General features: G+C 40.0%; 2 protein-coding genes and 2 pseudogenes across 2 annotated transcripts; all 4 read left to right on the top strand.

Annotated features, from left to right (window-relative positions):
• The first annotated feature begins 618 nt into the window (after nucleotides 1–618).
• LOC139005443 (olfactory receptor 6C4-like) lies at nucleotides 619–1,548 on the top strand. The gene has a single exon (XM_070407672.1). It carries the CDS (start codon nucleotides 619–621, stop codon nucleotides 1,546–1,548), a length of 930 nt encoding a protein of 309 aa, XP_070263773.1.
• A 641-nt stretch (nucleotides 1,549–2,189) lies between these two features.
• Nucleotides 2,190–4,622, top strand: LOC139006392 (large ribosomal subunit protein uL24 pseudogene; annotated as a pseudogene).
• A 9,786-nt stretch (nucleotides 4,623–14,408) lies between these two features.
• LOC139005442 (olfactory receptor 6C4-like) lies at nucleotides 14,409–15,338 on the top strand. The gene has a single exon (XM_070407671.1). It carries the CDS (start codon nucleotides 14,409–14,411, stop codon nucleotides 15,336–15,338), a length of 930 nt encoding a protein of 309 aa, XP_070263772.1.
• Nucleotides 15,339–15,979: 641 nt separating this feature from the next.
• LOC139006391 (large ribosomal subunit protein uL24 pseudogene) lies at nucleotides 15,980–18,411 on the top strand (annotated as a pseudogene).
• The last annotated feature ends 2,476 nt before the right edge of the window (nucleotides 18,412–20,887 follow it).

The raw sequence follows: 20,887 nt of genomic DNA, 5'->3' as shown, positions 1-20,887 counted from the left end.
GGTTTTCTATATACAGTATCATGTCATCTGCAAACTGGGACCTGAGGGAAAGCAGACAATTGCTACAAAGATTTAGATACTGATATTAGCTACAATGGTCCACAAATTCAAAAAACCTAAGGGAATTTGGGGATCTCTTTGGATACACAGTTATAACAATATTGCTTATTCCTTCCTAAAGGCCCCTCAACTATGAGCTAACATAGTTAGCTTTTCTTCTCACACTAAGACCAAGAGAGTGATGGAAATGAGACACCTCTGCCAAAATAGCAGATTAAAGATCAAAAGCCAGTGTTCAAAGAGACACTAAATGGAGAAAATGGTAACTTAGGCACTGGGTTAGAAGATGCACTAGGAAGTACATGAAGAGCCTGAAAAGGAGCCATGGAGAAAATCCTCCTATGTGGGAATCCAACAAAAATTCTTGTGAAGAGGCAGCCTCTATCCAATAGAAAATCTCACTTGAGTCAAATTGGACAGGGCGGGAGAGGGGGCAGGGGAAGAGTTGAATCAATTCAACAAAAAAGCCTTAACCTCTCCTGAATGATCCTGTGCTCTTCTTCCCTTCTAAACACCAACTTTGTTCCTTTGTACCTTCCTAGGCTGTAAGAGTTAGCGATGAAAAACCAAACCTTTCTGACAGAATTCATTCTTCTGGGACTAACAGACATCCCAGAAATTCAATTTGTCATCTTTATACTTCTCTTCCTGACCTACATATTTAGTATTATTGGAAACCTGACCATCATCACCCTCACACTACTGGACTCCCACCTCCAGACTCCCATGTATTTCTTCCTCCGGAATTTCTCCTTTCTAGAAATTTCCTTCACAACCACTTTTACTCCTAGGCTACTGTTCAGCATCTTAACTGGGAAGAAGAGCATCAGCTTTGCTGGTTGTTTCACTCAGTATTTCTTTGCCATATTCCTCGGGGCCACAGAGTTTTACCTTCCGGCTGCCATGGCTTATGACCGCTATGTGGCCATATGTAAACCCCTGCATTACACAACCATCATGAGCAGCAGGGTTTGCACCCAGCTGGTTCTCTGCTCCTGGCTAGGTGGTTTCCTGATCATCATATCCCCAATCATCCTGACCAGTCAGCTGGATTTCTGTGCCTCCAACATTCTGAATCATTATTATTGTGACTATGGACCCCTCATAGAGATATCATGCTCAGACATAACAATCCTGGAGCTGGTTGACTTTATTTTAGCATTTGTGACCATGGTGGTCACTCTGGTGCCTGTGAGTATCTCCTATACAAACATCATCTGGACCATCCTGAAGATCCCCTCTGCTCAGCAAAGGAAAAAGGCCTTTTCCACGTGTTCTTCCCACATGATTGTCATCTCCCTCTCTTATGGCAGCTGCATCTTCATGTACATAAAACCCTCAGCAAAAGAGGGAATTGCCTTCAATAAGGGAGTCGCTCTGCTCAATACCTCAGTAGCCCCTTTGTTGAACCCATTCATTTACACTCTAAGAAATAAGCAAGTAAAACAAGCTTTCAAGGATGTGACCAGAAAGATTATGACGCTTTAATGAACATAAAGACCTCTGCTGAAGGCAAAAGCAAACAGCAATTAGCATAAAAGTGCCAAAGAGGCAATGGAAGGCCAATGGACTTTGATATTCAGCAGAGCTGAATATCAGCATGCCTGCCCTGCAGTGATTGCAATGGCTTGAGGTGATTTCCTGACCTGATAATCTTTACATTGTATACCAAACTTTACCTTTGCTCTGCCTGTATGCATTGTTAAAGGGCAAATATGTATTCAAAGTGAATAAAAAGCAGACGGGACTGATCTGGGGTGCCTCTTCAAGAAAGAGACTCCACCTGGCCCCCACTCCTTAATAATTCGTATTTTTGTCTAGCATTTTCATTTGTGCATCAGCCCCTCCTTCAGATCCTGAACCCGCTGTGCAGGTTGCAGCACACCTCAAACTCAAAGAAAAATCGGAACACATTCATAAAGTTCCTCTCCATGAAAACACAGGAGAACTTTTCTAACACCCACCTTATTAAAGCAATATCTCAGATGAATTTATTACGAAAAAGTATCAAAGTTATATTTCAAACTTGACAATGAAGGAGAAATCTTCCCCCAAAAAAATAGTTTAAATATTTCTTTCTAGTTCTGAGCACTTCCAGCGCCAGAAGGGATTGAACTTCATGGTGACTGTCTGTGTCCTCGGACTGCAGCAAAAACTGCAAATGCCACTTCAAGGCCCCCTCACACATGCGCCCCAAGATCACGTCTTCCGGCTCTCCAAGGAGCTGCTACAGAAGTACCACATCTGCTCCATGCCCATTCACAAGCGCAATGAGGTCCAGGGGTTTTGAGGACACTACAAAGGTCAGCAAATTGGCAAGGTAGTGCACGTGTACAGAAAGAAATATGTCGGGAAGGAGACCAAGATGGCGGCGTAGGTAAACACCGGAGACCACTGCCGCAAACAACCATTTCAAAAATACAACTAAAAGACTGAACGGACATCACCCAGAACCACAGGAAGGCTGGCTGAAGAGAGACTCTACAACTAGAAGGAAAGAGAACAGCAAATCGAGGCTCAGAGGCGGCGCAGTGTGGAAAATACAAAGGTACCGAGGTGCGCGCGCAAAGCGGGCTGGTGGCTGAGGGCGCGGTTGTCGTTTTCTGTCGGGAGTGAGTCTCAGACTCTGGGCTCCAGATCCGGGCAAGCCTCTAGGGACCCAGACTCAAACGGGAGAAGCGGGATTATCCGGCATCAGTTGGAACCTGAGGGCAGCTTTCTCTCCGAGGTTTGCAGCGGCTGCCAGGGTTCTGAGAAGCAGAGCCTCTGGGAACGGGACTGAGTGTGGCCATAACTGCTCCCTCCGCCCGCCCTGTTGATCCCGCCCCGCCCAAAGCCTGCGCACAGCCATTTGCCGATCGCCTCAGGCAAAGGCTGGATTAGCGCCCCCCCAGAAGGCAGACGTTTTCCATACAGCTGAATCCTATAGCCAGTGGGCCTGGGGGTCAAATCCCTCTAGTGTTAACTACAACAATTAAGGCTTGGCTAGAACAAGACTGCGCACAGAGACCACAAGGGGGGGCACCAAGAAAGCATAAAAGATGCGGAGACAAAAAAACATGACAGAAATGGAAGATATGGAGCTAAGAATCGCAATTTTGAGGGCTTGCCATAAATTTGTGCAGAGCCTCATGAAAACTAATGAGACCCTCGATGCTACGATAAAGAAATTAGAAAGTAAGCATACACGGACTGAAATAAAGAATATTATACCCAATAGCAGACCAGAGGAGTACAATAATCAAACCAAAGATCCGACAAAAAACACCCAATTGGAAAAGCAAAATGAAAAAAGAATCCGAAAGTGTGAAGATAGTGTAAGGAGCCTCTGGGACAGCTTTAAGCGGTCTAATATCAGAGTCATTGGAGTGCCAGAAGATGAGAGACAGCAAGATATTGAAAACCTATTTCAAGAAATAATGGCAGAAAACTTCCCCCACCTGGAGAAAGAAATGGACTTACAGGTCCAAGAAGCGCAGAGAACCCCAAACAAAAGGAATCCAAAGAGGACCACACCAAGACACATCATCATTAAAATGCCAAGAGCAAAAGACAAAGAGAAAATCTTAAAAGCAGCAAGAGAAAGAGGCTCAATTACCTACAAGGGAATACCCATACGACTGTCAGCTGATTTCTCAACAGAAACTTTGCAGGCCAGAAGGGAATGGCAAGAAATATTCAAAGTGCTGAATACCAAGAACCTACAACCAAGATTACTTTATCCAGCAAAGCTATCATTCAGAATTGAAGGTCAGATAAAGAGCTTCACAGATAAGGAAAAGCTAAAGGAGTTCATCACCGCCAAACCAGTATTATATGAAATGCTGAAAGGTATCCTTTAAGAAGAGGAAGAAGAAGAAAAAGGTAAAGATACAAATTATGAACAACAAACATGCATCTATCAACAAATGAATCTAAGAATCAAGTGAATAAATAACCTGATGTACAGAATGAACTGGTGATTATAATAGAATCAGGGACATAGAAAGGGAATAGACTGACTATTCTTGGGGGAAAAAGGGGTGTGGGAGATGCGGGAAGTGACTGGACAAAAATCATGCACCTATGGATGAACACAGTGGGTGGGGAGTGAGGGTGGAGGGTGGGGTGGGAGCTGGAAGGAGGGGAGTTATGGGGGGAAAAAAAGAGGAACAAATGTAATAATCTGAACAATAAAGATTTAATTAAAAAAATAAAATAAAATAAAAAAAAGAAAAAAAAAGAAAATAAGTTGTAGTGATGAATATACTAAAAGTCATTAATTATACAGTTTAAATGGGTGAATTTTATGGTATGTGAATTATATCTCAATAAAGCTGTTATATTTTTTAATTTAAAAAAAAAAAAAAAAGAAATATGTCATCTACATGGAGCGGGTGCAGCCTGAGAAGGCTAATGGTACAACTGTCCAGGTGGGCATTCACCCCAGCAAGGTGGTCATCACCAGGCTAAAACTGGACAAAGATCAGAAAAAAATTCTTGAATACAAAGCCAAATCTCAACAAGTTGGAAAAGAGAAAGGCAGATATAAGGAAGAACTTATTGAGAAAATGCAGGAATAAATGTAACCTGTTGTGCACCACGGTTTAGCTGTATGTTTTTAGCCTGGTGTGTATTCCTTTAAAATTGTTCAAGATGTCTCTGGAATATTTTGTTTCCTTCCTGGTTTGTTATTGATATGTGGCTATGTATATCTATTGTTGCTGTTTGGATTAATTTTATGAATAAAAATTAGAAATGTTTCTTTAAAAAAAGATTTCTTTCTAGCAAATAGATTTTTGAACCAGACATTTTAAAAATTTGCAAAAATGTGAATCAATACCACTCTTCTAGTTATTTTTTTGAGATTATAGTTATGTTAAATAAAAATATATTATTTGTGTTTTAAGATATTTTTATTATAGTAATTTAAAACAAATTAATATATAGATTTTTTAATTTCTCAGTTTTGATTTCTAATATGAAATAAAATAATACAGATATAACCCCTTAGTAGATAAATTTTTATAGGAAAAAGATGTAGCTATATAACTTTGTTAATCTATGTACAAAAGAGGAACATCTGAATAAAATTAATGGTGTTGTTCACAAGACTGGTGGTCTTGGACTTATTGATAAAGTTTAGCTTTACAAATGAGGCTCTTCATTTTATCAAAGTCTTTAGAAAGTTGTCCAAACATATTATCAGAAATACTAGACAATTTCCAGAATAAGCTGGTAATTACATCTTGCAATAAAGCTCTACTCTTGCAATAAAGGCCATCCTTTCTCAAGTTTGAGATAATTTTCCTTCTCATCCTTTTTGCTCTGAAAATTCTAAAAATCTCTTCTGTAGACACTTAATACCAAAACTGTCTCTGCTTGTCGGGTTGATATTTCTGGTTCTAACTCTCCTCCAGTCATGAAATTGAAATGAAAACTACGCCAGGGGTATCCCTAACACAGTGAATATCCAATCTCTTCTTAAGGGAAGAGTCAGAAGAGTAGGAATCTTGAGTTATGTTACCAAAACCTGTAGGGCTCCTTGAGGGTGCCTGAGCTCTAGGGGACATATTTTGTAGATGAGCCTTAGGAGGCTGAGAGTGAAAGGGCTACCTAAGGATGCCTTAGAAAACAGCATCCAGATATTTTAAGAATTTTTTAAAGCAAATTAACTAATTTTTATTTTTTTAATTTTTTAAATATATTTTATTGAGTTTTTATAGAGAGAAAGAGGTAGGGATAGAGAGTTAGAAACATCAATGAGAGAGAAACATCGATCAGCTGCCTCTTGCACACTCCCCACTGGGTATGTGCCCAAAACCAAGGTACATGCCCCTGACTGGAATCGAACCTGGGACCCTTGAGTTTACAGGCTGACTCTCTATCCACTGAGCCAAACCAGTTAGGGCAATTGCCTAATTTTTTAGAGGCAGCTGGCTTTTGTTATTGTTATTTTCCAAATAAGTCAAGTGGACGCAAATTCCAGTAGATCCTCCTTGCAACTGCTTCCCAAGGTCAGTTCTTTGCACAGCACCCCTTGGTGCTTCTTTAGACCAGTGATTTCCCATCTTTTTCATCTGATGACACATACACTAACTATGAAAATCCTGCAGCATACCAAAATATATATTTCACCCATCTGACAAAAGGAAAATAGGTATACTTTTGATTCAGTAATACCAGACAGCTATTGTTGTACTGTCTGCTGTCTTCATTTTTCTTTGATAGCCTAAGAGAAAATATGTCTATATCCCTGACTAAATAGTCATGTATTGCATATTTTAAAAAACTTTGTGGCACACTGGTTGAAAATCACAGCTTTAGACCAAAAACTAAAGAACAAGCAGTTCAGAATATTGAGCCTCTTTCTCCAAAGGCTCCTGACTCCTGTTTCTGCATGTCTTTTAATTAAATACCTTAAAGATTTGGGCATGGAAGCAGGATGGAAAGATACACACCCTGCCTTGGCCCAGCCCTGTTGTCTGCCTCAGACCTGAGCAGTCCTGTGGATGTGCCCTTTCAACTGCCTAGAAGCCCAGCAATCATTCCACAAATATATTTGCGTGCCTACATTGTTCTCAGTGCTGAAGTTATTATGGAGCCTTTTTCCTTCTCTTCACATCACTGGCTGCAGAAGAAAAAAAAAAAGAACTGGTTTTTTAGAGGGTAGTTAAAATTGGGAGGACATAGAAACCTATATGATCATAAGGTGTCTACATTTTATTTGAAGTGGTAAAATCTTGATTCTAAGTGGACAGGGAAAAGTTAAGAATATGTATTGTAATTTCAACATAAATAACTTCAAATATTAAACAAAGATATAATCAAAATCACAATAAATAAATAAATGAGTTTAAGTGGAATACTAAAAAAAATCAAATAACCCAAAAGTAGGCATGAAAAGGGAAATAGAGGAACTAAAATAGAGGAAATAAACATAATAAATAATAAATGATGGACATAAATCCAAACAAATCAATAATTATACTGAGGCAGGATAGTAAGCTAGGAATATTCCTGGGCAAGTGGAATTGGGAAACTGAGACAGAGCTGAACAAACTGGCCCAGTAATTTACAGCAGATACAGAGGGTCACTTCCCTAGAGATAACATCTAGGCCTCAGGTGTATTTCAGCTTCAGGCCCAGAAAAGCAGCAAAACCAGGTAGGTGAAGCCAGGACCACTGCAATGACTAATAGTGCTGACCACTCAGTGGAGACCACAACCCTGAGAGGGCACACCTGGAAAAACAATGAGTATTATATTGAGATCTCCCCAAAGCCCTCCCCTAAACTCCCAGCCTTCAATGACCTCCATCTGAGCTCTCCCTTTCCGGACCACGCCCACACCTTCCCTTCCCCTTTCGTTCCCCCACAGGTGTGCATTCCTAAATGCTAAGGGTACCCATGAGATTTGCAACCAGGGGAGCAATGGGTAGCAGCAGCTCAGCCCAGGCTAACCCCCTGGACCTCCCTGACTTCTCAGTGAGCCAAAGCAGCCCTGCCTGGGCTCATTTCTTTCCTATAACATTTCTAGACAGCCAGACATTTCTAGCGAAGCACAAGGCCTTATCTTCCCTAACCAAGGACACTGGAGAGTAAATGTTTTACACCTCTGCTCCCTACCCAGAGAACACATAGCTTAAATCATCCTGGTCAGAGATAATAGAGAAGAAATCGAATTAAGGCCATTTGTGCCAGCCAAACAGAGGAAGTCTGGGGAATAACTAACAACAACAACAACAATTAGAGTCAAACAAATCCAAGATAGAGGCAAAGCTAACCAGAAAATGACCTGGTCCCTCTATGCCTCATTTTGGTACATCAACATATTAACAAACACACCTGGGAAGCTGATGAATATTCTGCTAAAACCCTCCATGAGACCTCTCCTAAGATGCCTGCTCCAAAGGAGAGATAAAAAGCCTCAAGGCAAAAGACCCAGGTGTTCTCTCTGGAGCACGGCCACGATGCCTTTTCTTTCTCAGGTGTGAACGTTCTCCTAAACTCTAAGGGTCCCCATGAGACTTGCAATCAGGGGAGCATCAAGCAACAGCAGCTCATCCCGGGCTTACCCTGAACCTGTCTCCAGTGCCCCTTTCCTCTGACTTTTTAATGAGCTGGCAGCAGCCCGGCTTGTCTCACTCCTGTCGCCGTGACTTTTACTTCTCCGTGAGCTAACAGGAGCCCCGCCTTAGCTCACTTTTGCCAGGGTGCTTCTCTGCATCTAGAAGGGTTCAGGAATCTGGAGAAGGGGCTGCGTGTAAATTAATAAAGACGCCAATAAGTAGGTCAATAAGTAGTGGTGGGAAAGCAAACAAGTTCAGTTTTATGCCTTTCATTCACATCTGACTTCTAACTTGTGATTCATCCCATGACATGTATGGGAAAAATCCCACATCACTGCACTGAAGTCAACTGTAAGTATATTCTCAGCTTACAGTTATATCAATGTCATTTGTCTGTGATTGTAGGACATAAAATCTTATAATTGTGACTTCTTTTATTTAAAATGAACTTATACTTGTTTTATAGCCTTCATACAATATAGACAGGTATAAAGGCATAAAGTAAAAAGGGACGGTGCCCTGTATGTCCCCCACTTGCTCATTCAACTTCATTGAAGTAATACTGTTTATTTATTTTTCCAGACATATGTGACTATATACATAAAAATATAGTTCTATAGCATATAAAAGATGTTTACAGACATGTATGTCTTTTTTTAATATATCTTTAATTGATTTTAGAGAGGAAGGGAGAGGGAGAAAGAGATAGAAACATCAATGAAGAGAATAATTGATCAGCTGCCTCCTACATGTCCCCTACTGGGGATCGAGCCTGCAACCCAAGCATATGCCCTGACCAGGAATCAAACCGTGACCTCCTGGTTCATAGATTGACACTCAACCACTGAGTCACTGCAGCTGGGCTACATATGACTTTTTCACAAAATGGGATCATACAATAAGCCATTGTTAACATATTAAGGTTAATGTGAGTGAAAAACATACAAACGAAAAAGGGAGTTAAAAATATGGGGCTGAAAATGAAATAAGAATTCAGGCCTAGAAATATTTATTTGAGAGTCAGCATGAGATAGCTACAGGACAGGGTTGTTTCACTCATTTGGAAACTAGAGCAAGCAAGAGCAACTTCTGAAAAAGGTGTGTTTAAAAGAAAGAAGAGTAAGACATGCATCTTTGGAGTTCAAAGAAAGGAGGAAGAATTATGAAGGCCCCATTAGTTAAAACCAGAAATTAAGACGATATTAGAAAAAAAGTACAGAAGAAAATATTAAAAGGAAAAAATCAAAGATAATGTAGAGGCAAAAATAAATATGCAGAATATTTTTCAATATGCAATTACCATTTAATAAATTTGTTAAGAAATGGTCCACATGTGTCTTAGATTCGGAAGAATGTGCTAGCTGTGTGTTCTTGGTCAAATCACTTAAACTTTCCCAGCCTCAGTTTCACTATCTTTACCATTATTATCCTCACAGAATAAGTAATCCACATTATCGCATCTGTAAGGTTGAGATAATGATCATAATCGCTCTACCCTGTGTGAGGATGGGAAATCAGCACAACCTGGGAGTTAAGTGTGCAGACTGTGGAATCAGGTGGCACTGGGTCAGACTCCACAATACACTAGCTATGGAAGTTGGAACAATTTCATCAACTGCTCCAAAACTCAGTTTCCTCATCTGCACATAGTTCTCAATTCATGGTAATTATTTATTGTTATAATTGTAACCAAATAACATCAATGTACATTAAATGCTTTTTGATTTGGAAGATGGTAAAATGTTTACTAGCTTCTATTTTCAAGATTCAGAGAGGGACTAACCTTTGACACAAAGAGGGTAATCAACTCTTTTGATCAAAGTATGAAAAGATGAGTGTAGGACAGAACTGTCTTGAAAGAAGAAAGGTAGAGAGGAGGATCATGCCACAGAAAATTTTACTAATTATGAATTAAATGTAGGTGGGTTATCTGCTGGGAATGATTTTGAGAATTTGAGAACCATGCAGAAGAATAAATAAAAGTGAAATGTAATTTAAATTAAATTTTGCAATAGCTATGTAAATATTAAGAACCCTATTCCTCAACTATAAACAAAAAAATAATTACCTGAATTCTCTAAGTATGGTATAAATAACCCCCTAGTCATTTATATTCTTCATTAGAAACTCCTAGCCCTAGCCTGTTTGGCTCAGTGGATAGAGCGTCGGCCTATAGACTAAAAGGTCCCAGGTTCGATTCCAGTCAAGGGCATATGGCCGGGTTGAAGGCTCAGTCCCCAGTACAGGGCATGCAGGAGGCAGCCTATCAATGATTCTCTCTCATCATTGATGTTTCTATCTCTCTCCCTCCCCTTTCCTCTCTGAAAACAATAAAAATATTTTTTTTAAAAAAAAAAAAGAAATTTAAAAATGACATATGCAATTTTTTTAAAAAAATTTTATTGAATTTATTGGGGTGACATTTGTTAATAAATCATACAGGTTTCAAGCGTACAACTCTATAGCACATATCTGCATACTGTATCATGTGCTAACCACCCAAAGTATCTCCACCACTATCCTCCCTTTGCCCTCATTCACCTCCCTCCATGTCCTTTCCCTATGGCAATCACCATACTATTGTCCACGTCTATGTGGGTTTTTCTTCTTAATACCTTCACCTTTTTCTTTTTTTTTCTTTTTTTTAAGTATATTTTATTGATTTTTAACAGAGAGGAAGGGAGAGGGATAGAGAGCCAGAAACATTGATGAGAGAGAAACATTGATCCGCTGCCTCCTGCACGCCCCCCACTGGAGATGTGCCCACAACCAAGGTACATGCCCTTGACCAGAATCGAACCTGGGACCCTTGAGTTCGCAGGCCGACGCTCTATCCACTGAGCCAAACCGGTTCTGGCAATACCTTTACCTTTTTCACCTCCCTCACCTCTGACAGCTGTCAGTCTGTTCTCATTATCTATAAGTCTGTTTGTATTTTGTTAGTTTATTTTGTTCATTAGATTCCACATACAAGTAAAACCATGTGGTATTTGTCTTTCTCTGACTGGCTTATTTCACTTAACATAATATTCTCCAGGTCCATCCATTCTGTGCCAAAAGGTAAGAGTTCCTTCTTTTTTACAGCCACACAGCATTCCATTGTGTAGGTGTATCACAGCCTTTTTTATCCACTCATCTATTGATGGGCTTTTGGGCTGCTTCCAAAGCTTGGCTATCCTAATATATAAAAACCCTGGGTCCCTCATGACTGGAGGCTCAACCAACCAGAAGTCAGTCCCACAGTCAGCACTGGGTTGCTGTGGGGACCCAGCACTGACTGCTGCAACTGCAGGTGCAATGATCCAGCACTGACTGCTGAGGGGGCTGTGAATCAGGCTCTGAGAGAGGCCTGAAGAGAGAAGTAGGATGTGATCTATAGACTCTGTGGCAGCTGTGGATCAGCATTTGCCTCTCTCTTTCTCTCCAGCAGCTACGCCTCCATTTCTCTCCAGGCCTCCACAGGGGCTGCTGATCAGACCCGCCATTCTGATCAGGCCCCATAGATAGGCCCAGAGTCGCTGACTGGCATAGAAACTGACCAATCAGAACCAAATTGGCCAGCACAGGAAGGCAGTTGGGGGAGATCAGGCTGGCAGGGGAGGGCAGTTGTGGGTGACCAGGCCAGCAAGGGAGGGCAGTTGGGGGCCATCAGGCAGGCAGGAGACCAGTTAGGGGGTGATCAGGCTGGCAGGCAGGCGAGCAGTTAGGAGCCGGCAGTCCTGGATTGTGAGAGGGATGTCCGACTGCCGATCCCACAGGGATAGGGCCTAAACCGGCATTCGGACATTCCCCGAGGGGTCCCATATTGGAGAGGTTCAGGCTGGGTGAGGGACACTAACCCCAGTGCATGAATTTCATGCACCGGGCCTCTAGTTGTAAATAATGCTACAAGGAACAAAGGGGTGCATATATTTTTTTGAATTAGTGTTTTGGGTTTCTTCTGATATATTCCCAGAAGTGGAATCACTAGGTCATAAGGCCATTCCATTTTTAATTTTTTGAGGAAACTCCATACTGTTTTCCACAGTAGCTGCACCAATCTGAAATCTCACCAACAACACTTTTTTGTTGATTTATTAGTTATAGCCATTCTGACAGATATGAGGTAAAATCTCATTGTGGTTTTAATTTGCATTTCTCTGATGATTAGTGACCTTGAGCATCTTTTCATATGTCTATGGGCCATCTGTACATCCTCTTTGAAGAAGTGTCTATTTAAATCCTTTGCCCATTTTTTAATTGGATTGTTTGTTTTCTTGGTGTTGAGTTATATAAGTTCTTTATAAATTTTGGAAATTAACCCTTTATCAGATGTGTCATTGATGAATATGTACTCCTATTCAGTGGGTGGTCTTTCATTTTTCTAATGGTTTCCTTTGCTGTGTAAAAGCATTTTAGTTTGATGTAGTCCCCTTTGTTTAATTTTTATTTTGTTTCCTTTGTCCCATGAAATATATTAAAAAATACTGCTTTGAGAAATGTCCAATATTTTGCTGCCTATGTTTTCTTCTAGGCTTTTTAAGGTTTTGTGACTGATATTTAGGTCTTTAAATCCCGTTTGAGTTTATTCTTGTGTATGGTGTAAGTTGGTGATCTAGTTTCTTTTTTCTTTCCTGTTTTTCTTTTCTTTTTTCTTTTTTTCTTTTTTTTTTTTTTTTTTTTTCATGTATCTGTCCAACTTGGCCAACACCACTTATTGAAAAGGCTGTCTTTACCCAATTTTATGTTCTTGCTTCCTTTGTCAAAATTTTTTTTAATGTCTTTATTTCTTTCTTTATTTATGTTTTGTTAATTCTCACCTGAGAATATTTTTCCATTGATTTTTAGGGAAAGTGGAAGAAAGTGGGAAATACAGAGAGAAACATCAATGTAAGAGAAACAGATCGATTGGTTGCCTCCTGCACAAGCCCCCACCTGGTCTCGGGCCAGGAAGAAGCCCGCAACCGAGGTATGTGCCCTTGTCCAAAATCAAATCCAGGAACCTTTGGTCCACAGGCCAACACTCTATCCACTGAGCCAAACCAGCTAGGGCTCCTTTGTCAAATATTAATTGACCATAAAGGTGTGGGCTTAGCTCTCTGTTCTGTCCCATTGATTTACATGCCTGTTTTTATGCCATTGTCATACTGTTTTGATTACAATGGCCTTGTAGAATAGTTGGATGTCAGATAGCATGATTCCTCCAACCTTGTTCTTCTTAACTCAAGATTGCTGAGGCTATTCAGGGTCTTTTGTGGGTCCATATAAATTTTTGGAGTATTTGTTCAAGTTTTATGAGATATGCCATTGGTATTTTAATAGGAATTGCATTGAATTAATAGATTGCTTTGGGTAATATGTGAATTTTTATTATGTTAATTATTCCTATCCAGGAAAACAAAATATGCTTCCACTCAGTTGTATCTTCCTCAATTTTGTTCTTTAGTATCCTATAATTTTCAGGGTACAGGTCTTTTACCTCTTTGGTTAAATTTATCCCTAGGTACCTTATTGGTTTTGTGCAATTGTAAATGGTATTGTTTTCTTAGTTTCTCTTTCTGATAGTTCATTATTGGTGTATAAAAATGCCCCAATTTCTGAATATTAATTTTACTTTTTTTAACCTCTGAATATTAATTTTGTATCCTGCTACTTTACTGAATTCATTTGTCAATTCTAGTTGTTTTTGGTAGAGTCTTTAGGGTTTTCTATATACAGTATCATGTCATCTGCAAACTGGGACCTGAGGGAAAGCAGACAATTGCTACAAAGATTTAGATACTGATATTAGCTACAATGGTCCACAAATTCAAAAAACCTAAGGGAATTTGGGGATCTCTTTGGATACACAGTTATAACAATATTGCTTATTCCTTCCTAAAGGCCCCTCAACTATGAGCTAACATAGTTAGCTTTTCTTCTCACACTAAGACCAAGAGAGTGATGGAAATGAGACACCTCTGCCAAAATAGCAGATTAAAGATCAAAAGCCAGTGTTCAAAGAGACACTAAATGGAGAAAATGGTAACTTAGGCACTGGGTTAGAAGATGCACTAGGAAGTACATGAAGAGCCTGAAAAGGAGCCATGGAGAAAATCCTCCTATGTGGGAATCCAACAAAAATTCTTGTGAAGAGGCAGCCTCTATCCAATAGAAAATCTCACTTGAGTCAAATTGGACAGGGCGGGAGAGGGGGCAGGGGAAGAGTTGAATCAATTCAACAAAAAAGCCTTAACCTCTCCTGAATGATCCTGTGCTCTTCTTCCCTTCTAAACACCAACTTTGTTCCTTTGTACCTTCCTAGGCTGTAAGAGTTAGCGATGAAAAACCAAACCTTTCTGACAGAATTCATTCTTCTGGGACTAACAGACATCCCAGAAATTCAATTTGTCATCTTTATACTTCTCTTCCTGACCTACATATTTAGTATTATTGGAAACCTGACCATCATCACCCTCACACTACTGGACTCCCACCTCCAGACTCCCATGTATTTCTTCCTCCGGAATTTCTCCTTTCTAGAAATTTCCTTCACAACCACTTTTACTCCTAGGCTACTGTTCAGCATCTTAACTGGGAAGAAGAGCATCAGCTTTGCTGGTTGTTTCACTCAGTATTTCTTTGCCATATTCCTCGGGGCCACAGAGTTTTACCTTCCGGCTGCCATGGCTTATGACCGCTATGTGGCCATATGTAAACCCCTGCATTACACAACCATCATGAGCAGCAGGGTTTGCACCCAGCTGGTTCTCTGCTTCTGGCTAGGTGGTTTCCTGATCATCATATCCCCAATCATCCTGACCAGTCAGCTGGATTTCTGTGCCTCCAACATTCTGAATCATTATTATTGTGACTATGGACCCCTCATAGAGATATCATGCTCAGACACAACACTCCTGGAGCTGGTTGACTTTATTTTAGCATTTGTGACCATGGTGGTCACTCTGGTGCCTGTGAGTATCTCCTATACAAACATCATCTGGACCATCCTGAAGATCCCCTCTGCTCAGCAAAGGAAAAAGGCCTTTTCCACGTGTTCTTCCCACATGATTGTCATCTCCCTCTCTTATGGCAGCTGCATCTTCATGTACATAAAACCCTCAGCAAAAGAGGGAATTGCCTTCAATAAGGGAGTCGCTCTGCTCAATACCTCAGTAGCCCCTTTGTTGAACCCATTCATTTACACTCTAAGAAATAAGCAAGTAAAACAAGCTTTCAAGGATGTGACCAGAAAGATTATGACTCTTTAATGAACATAAAGACCTCTGCTGGAGGCAAAAGCAAACAGCAATTAGCATAAAAGTGCCAAAGAGGCAATGGAAGGCCAATGGACTTTGATATTCAGCAGAGCTGAATATCAGCATGCCTGCCCTGCAGTGATTGCAATGGCTTGAGGTGATTTCCTGACCTGATAATCTTTACATTGTATACCAAACTTTACCTTTGCTCTGCCTGTATGCATTGTTAAAGGGCAAATATGTATTCAAAGTGAATAAAAAGCAGACGGGACTGATCTGGGGTGCCTCTTCAAGAAAGAGACTCCACCTGGCCCCCACTCCTTAATAATTCGTATTTTTGTCTAGCATTTTCATTTGTGCATCAGCCCCTCCTTCAGATCCTGAACCCGCTGTGCAGGTTGCAGCACACCTCAAACTCAAAGAAAAATCGGAACACATTCATAAAGTTCCTCTCCATGAAAACACAGGAGAACTTTTCTAACACCCACCTTATTAAAGCAATATCTCAGATGAATTTATTACGAAAAAGTATCAAAGTTATATTTCAAACTTGACAATGAAGGAGAAATCTTCCCCCCAAAAAATAGTTTAAATATTTCTTTCTAGTTCTGAGCACTTCCAGCGCCAGAAGGGATTGAACTTCATGGTGACTGTCTGTGTCCTCGGACTGCAGCAAAAACTGCAAATGCCACTTCAAGGCCCCCTCACACATGCGCCCCAAGATCACGTCTTCCGGCTCTCCAAGGAGCTGCTACAGAAGTACCACATCTGCTCCATGCCCATTCACAAGCGCGATGAGGTCCAGGGGTTTTGAGGACACTACAAAGGTCAGCAAATTGGCAAGGTAGTGCACGTGTACAGAAAGAAATATGTCGGGAAGGAGACCAAGATGGCGGCGTAGGTAAACACCGGAGACCACTGCCGCAAACAACCATTTCAAAAATACAACTAAAAGACTGAACGGACATCACCCAGAACCACAGGAAGGCTGGCTGAAGAGAGACTCTACAACTAGAAGGAAAGAGAACAGCAAATCGAGGCTCAGAGGCGGCGCAGTGTGGAAAATACAAAGGTACCGAGGTGCGCGCGCAAAGCGGGCTGGTGGCTGAGGGCGCGGTTGTCGTTTTCTGTCGGGAGTGAGTCTCAGACTCTGGGCTCCAGATCCGGGCGAGCCTCTAGGGACCCAGACTCAAACGGGAGAAGCGGGATTATCCGGCATCAGTTGGAACCTGAGGGCAGCTTTCTCTCCGAGGTTTGCAGCGGCTGCCAGGGTTCTGAGAAGCAGAGCCTCTGGGAACGGGACTGAGAGCGGCCATAGCTGCTCCCTCCCCCCGCCCTGTTGAGCCCGCCCCGCCCAGGCCCTGCGCACAACCATTTGCCGACCGCCTCAGGCAAAGGCTGGAATAACGCCTCCCCAGAAGACAGACGTTTTCCACAGCTGATTCCTACAGCCAGTCGGCCTGGTGGTCAAATCCCTCTAGTGTTAACTACAACAATTAAGGCTTGGCTAGAACAAGACTGCGCACAGAGACCACAAGGGGGGGCACCAAGAAAGCATATAAGATGCTGAGACAAAAAAACATGACAGAAATGGAAGATATGGAGCTAAGAATCGCAATTTTGAGGGCTTGCCATAAATTTGTGCAGAGCCTCACGAAAACTAATGATACCCTCGATGCTACGATAAAGAAATTAGAAAGTAAGCATACACGGACTGAAATAAAGAATATTATACCCAATAGCAGCCCAGAGGAGCACAAGAATCAAACCAAAGATTCGACAAGAAACACCCAATTGGAAAAGCAAAATGAAAAAAGAATCCGAAAGTGTGAAGATAGTGTAAGGAGCCTCTGGGACAGCTTTAAGCGGTCTAATATCAGAGTCATTGGAGTGCCAGAAGATGAGAGACAGCAAGATATTGAAAACCTATTTCAAGAAATAATGGCAGAAAACTTCCCCCACCTGGTGAAAGAAATGGACTTACAGGTCCAAGAAGCGCAGAGAACCCCAAACAAAAGGAATCCAAAGAGGACCACACCAAGACACATCATCATTAAAATGCCAAGAGCAAAAGACAAAGAGAAAATCTTAAAAGCAGCAAGAGAAAGAGGCTCAATTACCTACAAGGGAATACCCATACGACTGTCAGCTGATTTCTCAACAGAAACTTTGCAGGCCAGAAGGGAATGGCAAGAAATATTCAAAGTGCTGAATACCAAGAACCTACAACCAAGATTACTTTATCCAGCAAAGCTATCATTCAGAATTGAAGGTCAGATAAAGAGCTTCACAGATAAGGAAAAGCTAAAGGAGTTCATCACCGCCAAACCAGTATTATATGAAATGCTGAAAGGTATCCTTTAAGAAGAGGAAGAAGAAGAAAAAGGTAAAGATACAAATTATGAACAACAAACATGCATCTATCAACAAATGAATCTAAGAATCAAGTGAATAAATAACCTGATGTACAGAATGAACTGGTGATTATAATAGAATCAGGGACATAGAAAGGGAATAGACTGACTATTCTTGGGGGAAAAAGGGGTGTGGGAGATGCGGGAAGTGACTGGACAAAAATCATGCACCTATGGATGAACACAGTGGGTGGGGAGTGAGGGTGGAGGGTGGGGTGGGAGCTGGAAGGAGGGGAGTTATGGGGGGGAAAAAAGAGGAACAAATGTAATAATCTGAACAATAAAGATTTAATTAAAAAAATAAAATAAAAGAAAAAAAGAAAAAAAAAAGAAAATAAGTTGTAGTGATGAATATACTAAAAGTCATTAATTATACAGTTTAAATGGGTGAATTTTATGGTATGTGAATTATATCTCAATAAAGCTGTTATATTTTTTAATTTTAAAAAAAAAAAAAAAAGAAATATGTCATCTACATGGAGCGGGTGCAGCCTGAGAAGGCTAATGGTACAACTGTCCAGGTGGGCATTCACCCCAGCAAGGTGGTCATCACCAGGCTAAAACTGGACAAAGATCAGAAAAAAATTCTTGAATACAAAGCCAAATCTCAACAAGTTGGAAAAGAGAAAGGCAGATATAAGGAAGAACTTATTGAGAAAATGCAGGAATAAATGTAACCTGTTGTGCACCACGGTTTAGCTGTATGTTTTTAGCCTGGTGTGTATTCCTTTAAAATTGTTCAAGATGTCTCTGGAATATTTTGATTCCTTCCTGGTTTGTTATTGATATGTGGCTATGTATATCTATTGTTGCTGTTTGGATTAATTTTATGAATAAAAATTAGAAATGTTTCTTTAAAAAAAGATTTCTTTCTAGCAAATAGATTTTTGAACCAGACATTTTAAAAATTTGCAAAAATGTGAATCAATACCACTCTTCTAGTTATTTTTTTGAGATTATAGTTATGTTAAATAAAAATATATTATTTGTGTTTTAAGATATTTTTATTATAGTAATTTAAAACAAATTAATATATAGATTTTTTAATTTCTCAGTTTTGATTTCTAATATGAAATAAAATAATACAGATATAACCCCTTAGTAGATAAATTTTTGTAGGAAAAAGATGTAGCTATATAACTTTGTTAATCTATGTACAAAAGAGGAACATCTGAATAAAATTAATGGTGTTGTTCACAAGACTGGTGGTCTTGGACTTATTGATAAAGTTTAGCTTTACAAATGAGGCTCTTCATTTTATCAAAGTCTTTAGAAAGTTGTCCAAACATATTATCAGAAATACTAGACAATTTCCAGAATAAGCTGGTAATTACATCTTGCAATAAAGCTCTACTCTTGCAATAAAGGCCATCCTTTCTCAAGTTTGAGATAATTTTCCTTCTCATCCTTTTTGCTCTGAAAATTCTAAAAATCTCTTCTGTAGACACTTAATACCAAAACTGTCTCTGCTTGTCGGGTTGATATTTCTGGTTCTAACTCTCCTCCAGTCATGAAATTGAAATGAAAACTACGCCAGGGGTATCCCTAACACAGTGAATATCCAATCTCTTCTTAAGGGAAGAGTCAGAAGAGTAGGAATCTTGAGTTATGTTACCAAAACCTGTAGGGCTCCTTGAGGGTGCCTGAGCTCTAGGGGACATATTTTGTAGATGAGCCTTAGGAGGCTGAGAGTGAAAGGGCTACCTAAGGATGCCTTAGAAAACAGCATCCAGATATTTTAAGAATTTTTTAAAGCAAATTAACTAATTTTTATTTTTTTAATTTTTTAAATATATTTTATTGAGTTTTTATAGAGAGAAAGAGGTAGGGATAGAGAGTTAGAAACATCAATGAGAGAGAAACATCGATCAGCTGCCTCTTGCACACTCCCCACTGGGTATGTGCCCAAAACCAAGGTACATGCCCCTGACTGGAATCAAACCTGGGACCCTTGAGTTTACAGGCTGACTCTCTATCCACTGAGCCAAACCAGTTAGGGCAATTGCCTAATTTTTTAGAGGCAGCTGGCTTTTGTTATTGTTATTTTCCAAATAAGTCAAGTGGACGCAAATTCCAGTAGATCCTCCTTGCAACTGCTTCCCAAGGTCAGTTCTTTGCACAGCACCCCTTGGTGCTTCTTTAGACCAGTGATTTCCCATCTTTTTCATCTGATGACACATACACTAACTATGAAAATCCTGCAGCATACCAAAATATATATTTCACCCATCTGACAAAAGGAAAATAGGTATACTTTTGATTCAGTAATACCAGACAGCTATTGTTGTACTGTCTGCTGTCTTCATTTTTCTTTGATAGCCTAAGAGAAAATATGTCTATATCCCTGACTAAATAGTCATGTATTGCATATTTTAAAAAACTTTTGGCACACTGGTTGAAAATCACAGCTTTAGACCAAAAACTAAAGAACAAGCAGTTCAGAATATTGAGCCTCTTTCTCCAAAGGCTCCTGACTCCTGTTTCTGCATGTCTTTTAATTAAATACCTTAAAGATTTGGGCATGGAAGCAGAATGGAAAGATACACACCCTGCCTTAGCCCAGCCCTGTTGTCTGCCTCAGACCTGAGCAGTCCTGTGGATGTGCCCTTTCAACTGCCTAGAAGCCCAGCAATCATTCCACAAATATATTTGCGTGCCTACATTGTTCTCAGTGCTGAAGTTATTATGGAGCCTTTTTCCTTCTCTTCACATCACTGGCTGCAGAAGAAAAAAAAAAAAGAACTGGTTTTTTAGAGGGTAGTTAAAATTGGGAGGACATAGAAACCTATATGATCATAAGGTGTCTACATTTTATTTGAAGTGGTAAAATCTTGATTCTAAGTGGACAGGGAAAAGTTAAGAATATGTATTGTAATTTCAACATAAATAACTTCAAATATTAAACAAAGATATAATCAAAATCACAATAAATAAATAAATGAGTTTAAGTGGAATACTAAAAAAAATCAAATAACCCAAAAGTAGGCATGAAAAGGGAAATAGAGGAACTAAAATAGAGGAAATAAACATAATAAATAATAAATGATGGACATAAATCCAAACAAATCAATAATTATACTGAGGCAGGATAGTAAGCTAGGAATATTCCTGGGCAAGTGGAATTGGGAAACTGAGACAGAGCTGAAC

This window comes from Myotis yumanensis, unplaced genomic scaffold (genome assembly GCF_028538775.1).
Source record: "Myotis yumanensis isolate MYYU_CA2020_CCGP unplaced genomic scaffold, mMyoYum1.0.hap1 SCAF_3, whole genome shotgun sequence".
Taxonomy (NCBI): Eukaryota; Metazoa; Chordata; class Mammalia; order Chiroptera; family Vespertilionidae; genus Myotis; species Myotis yumanensis.
The sequence above is the reverse complement of the archived record's forward strand: the minus strand, read 5'-3'. Positions and strand labels throughout refer to the sequence as shown.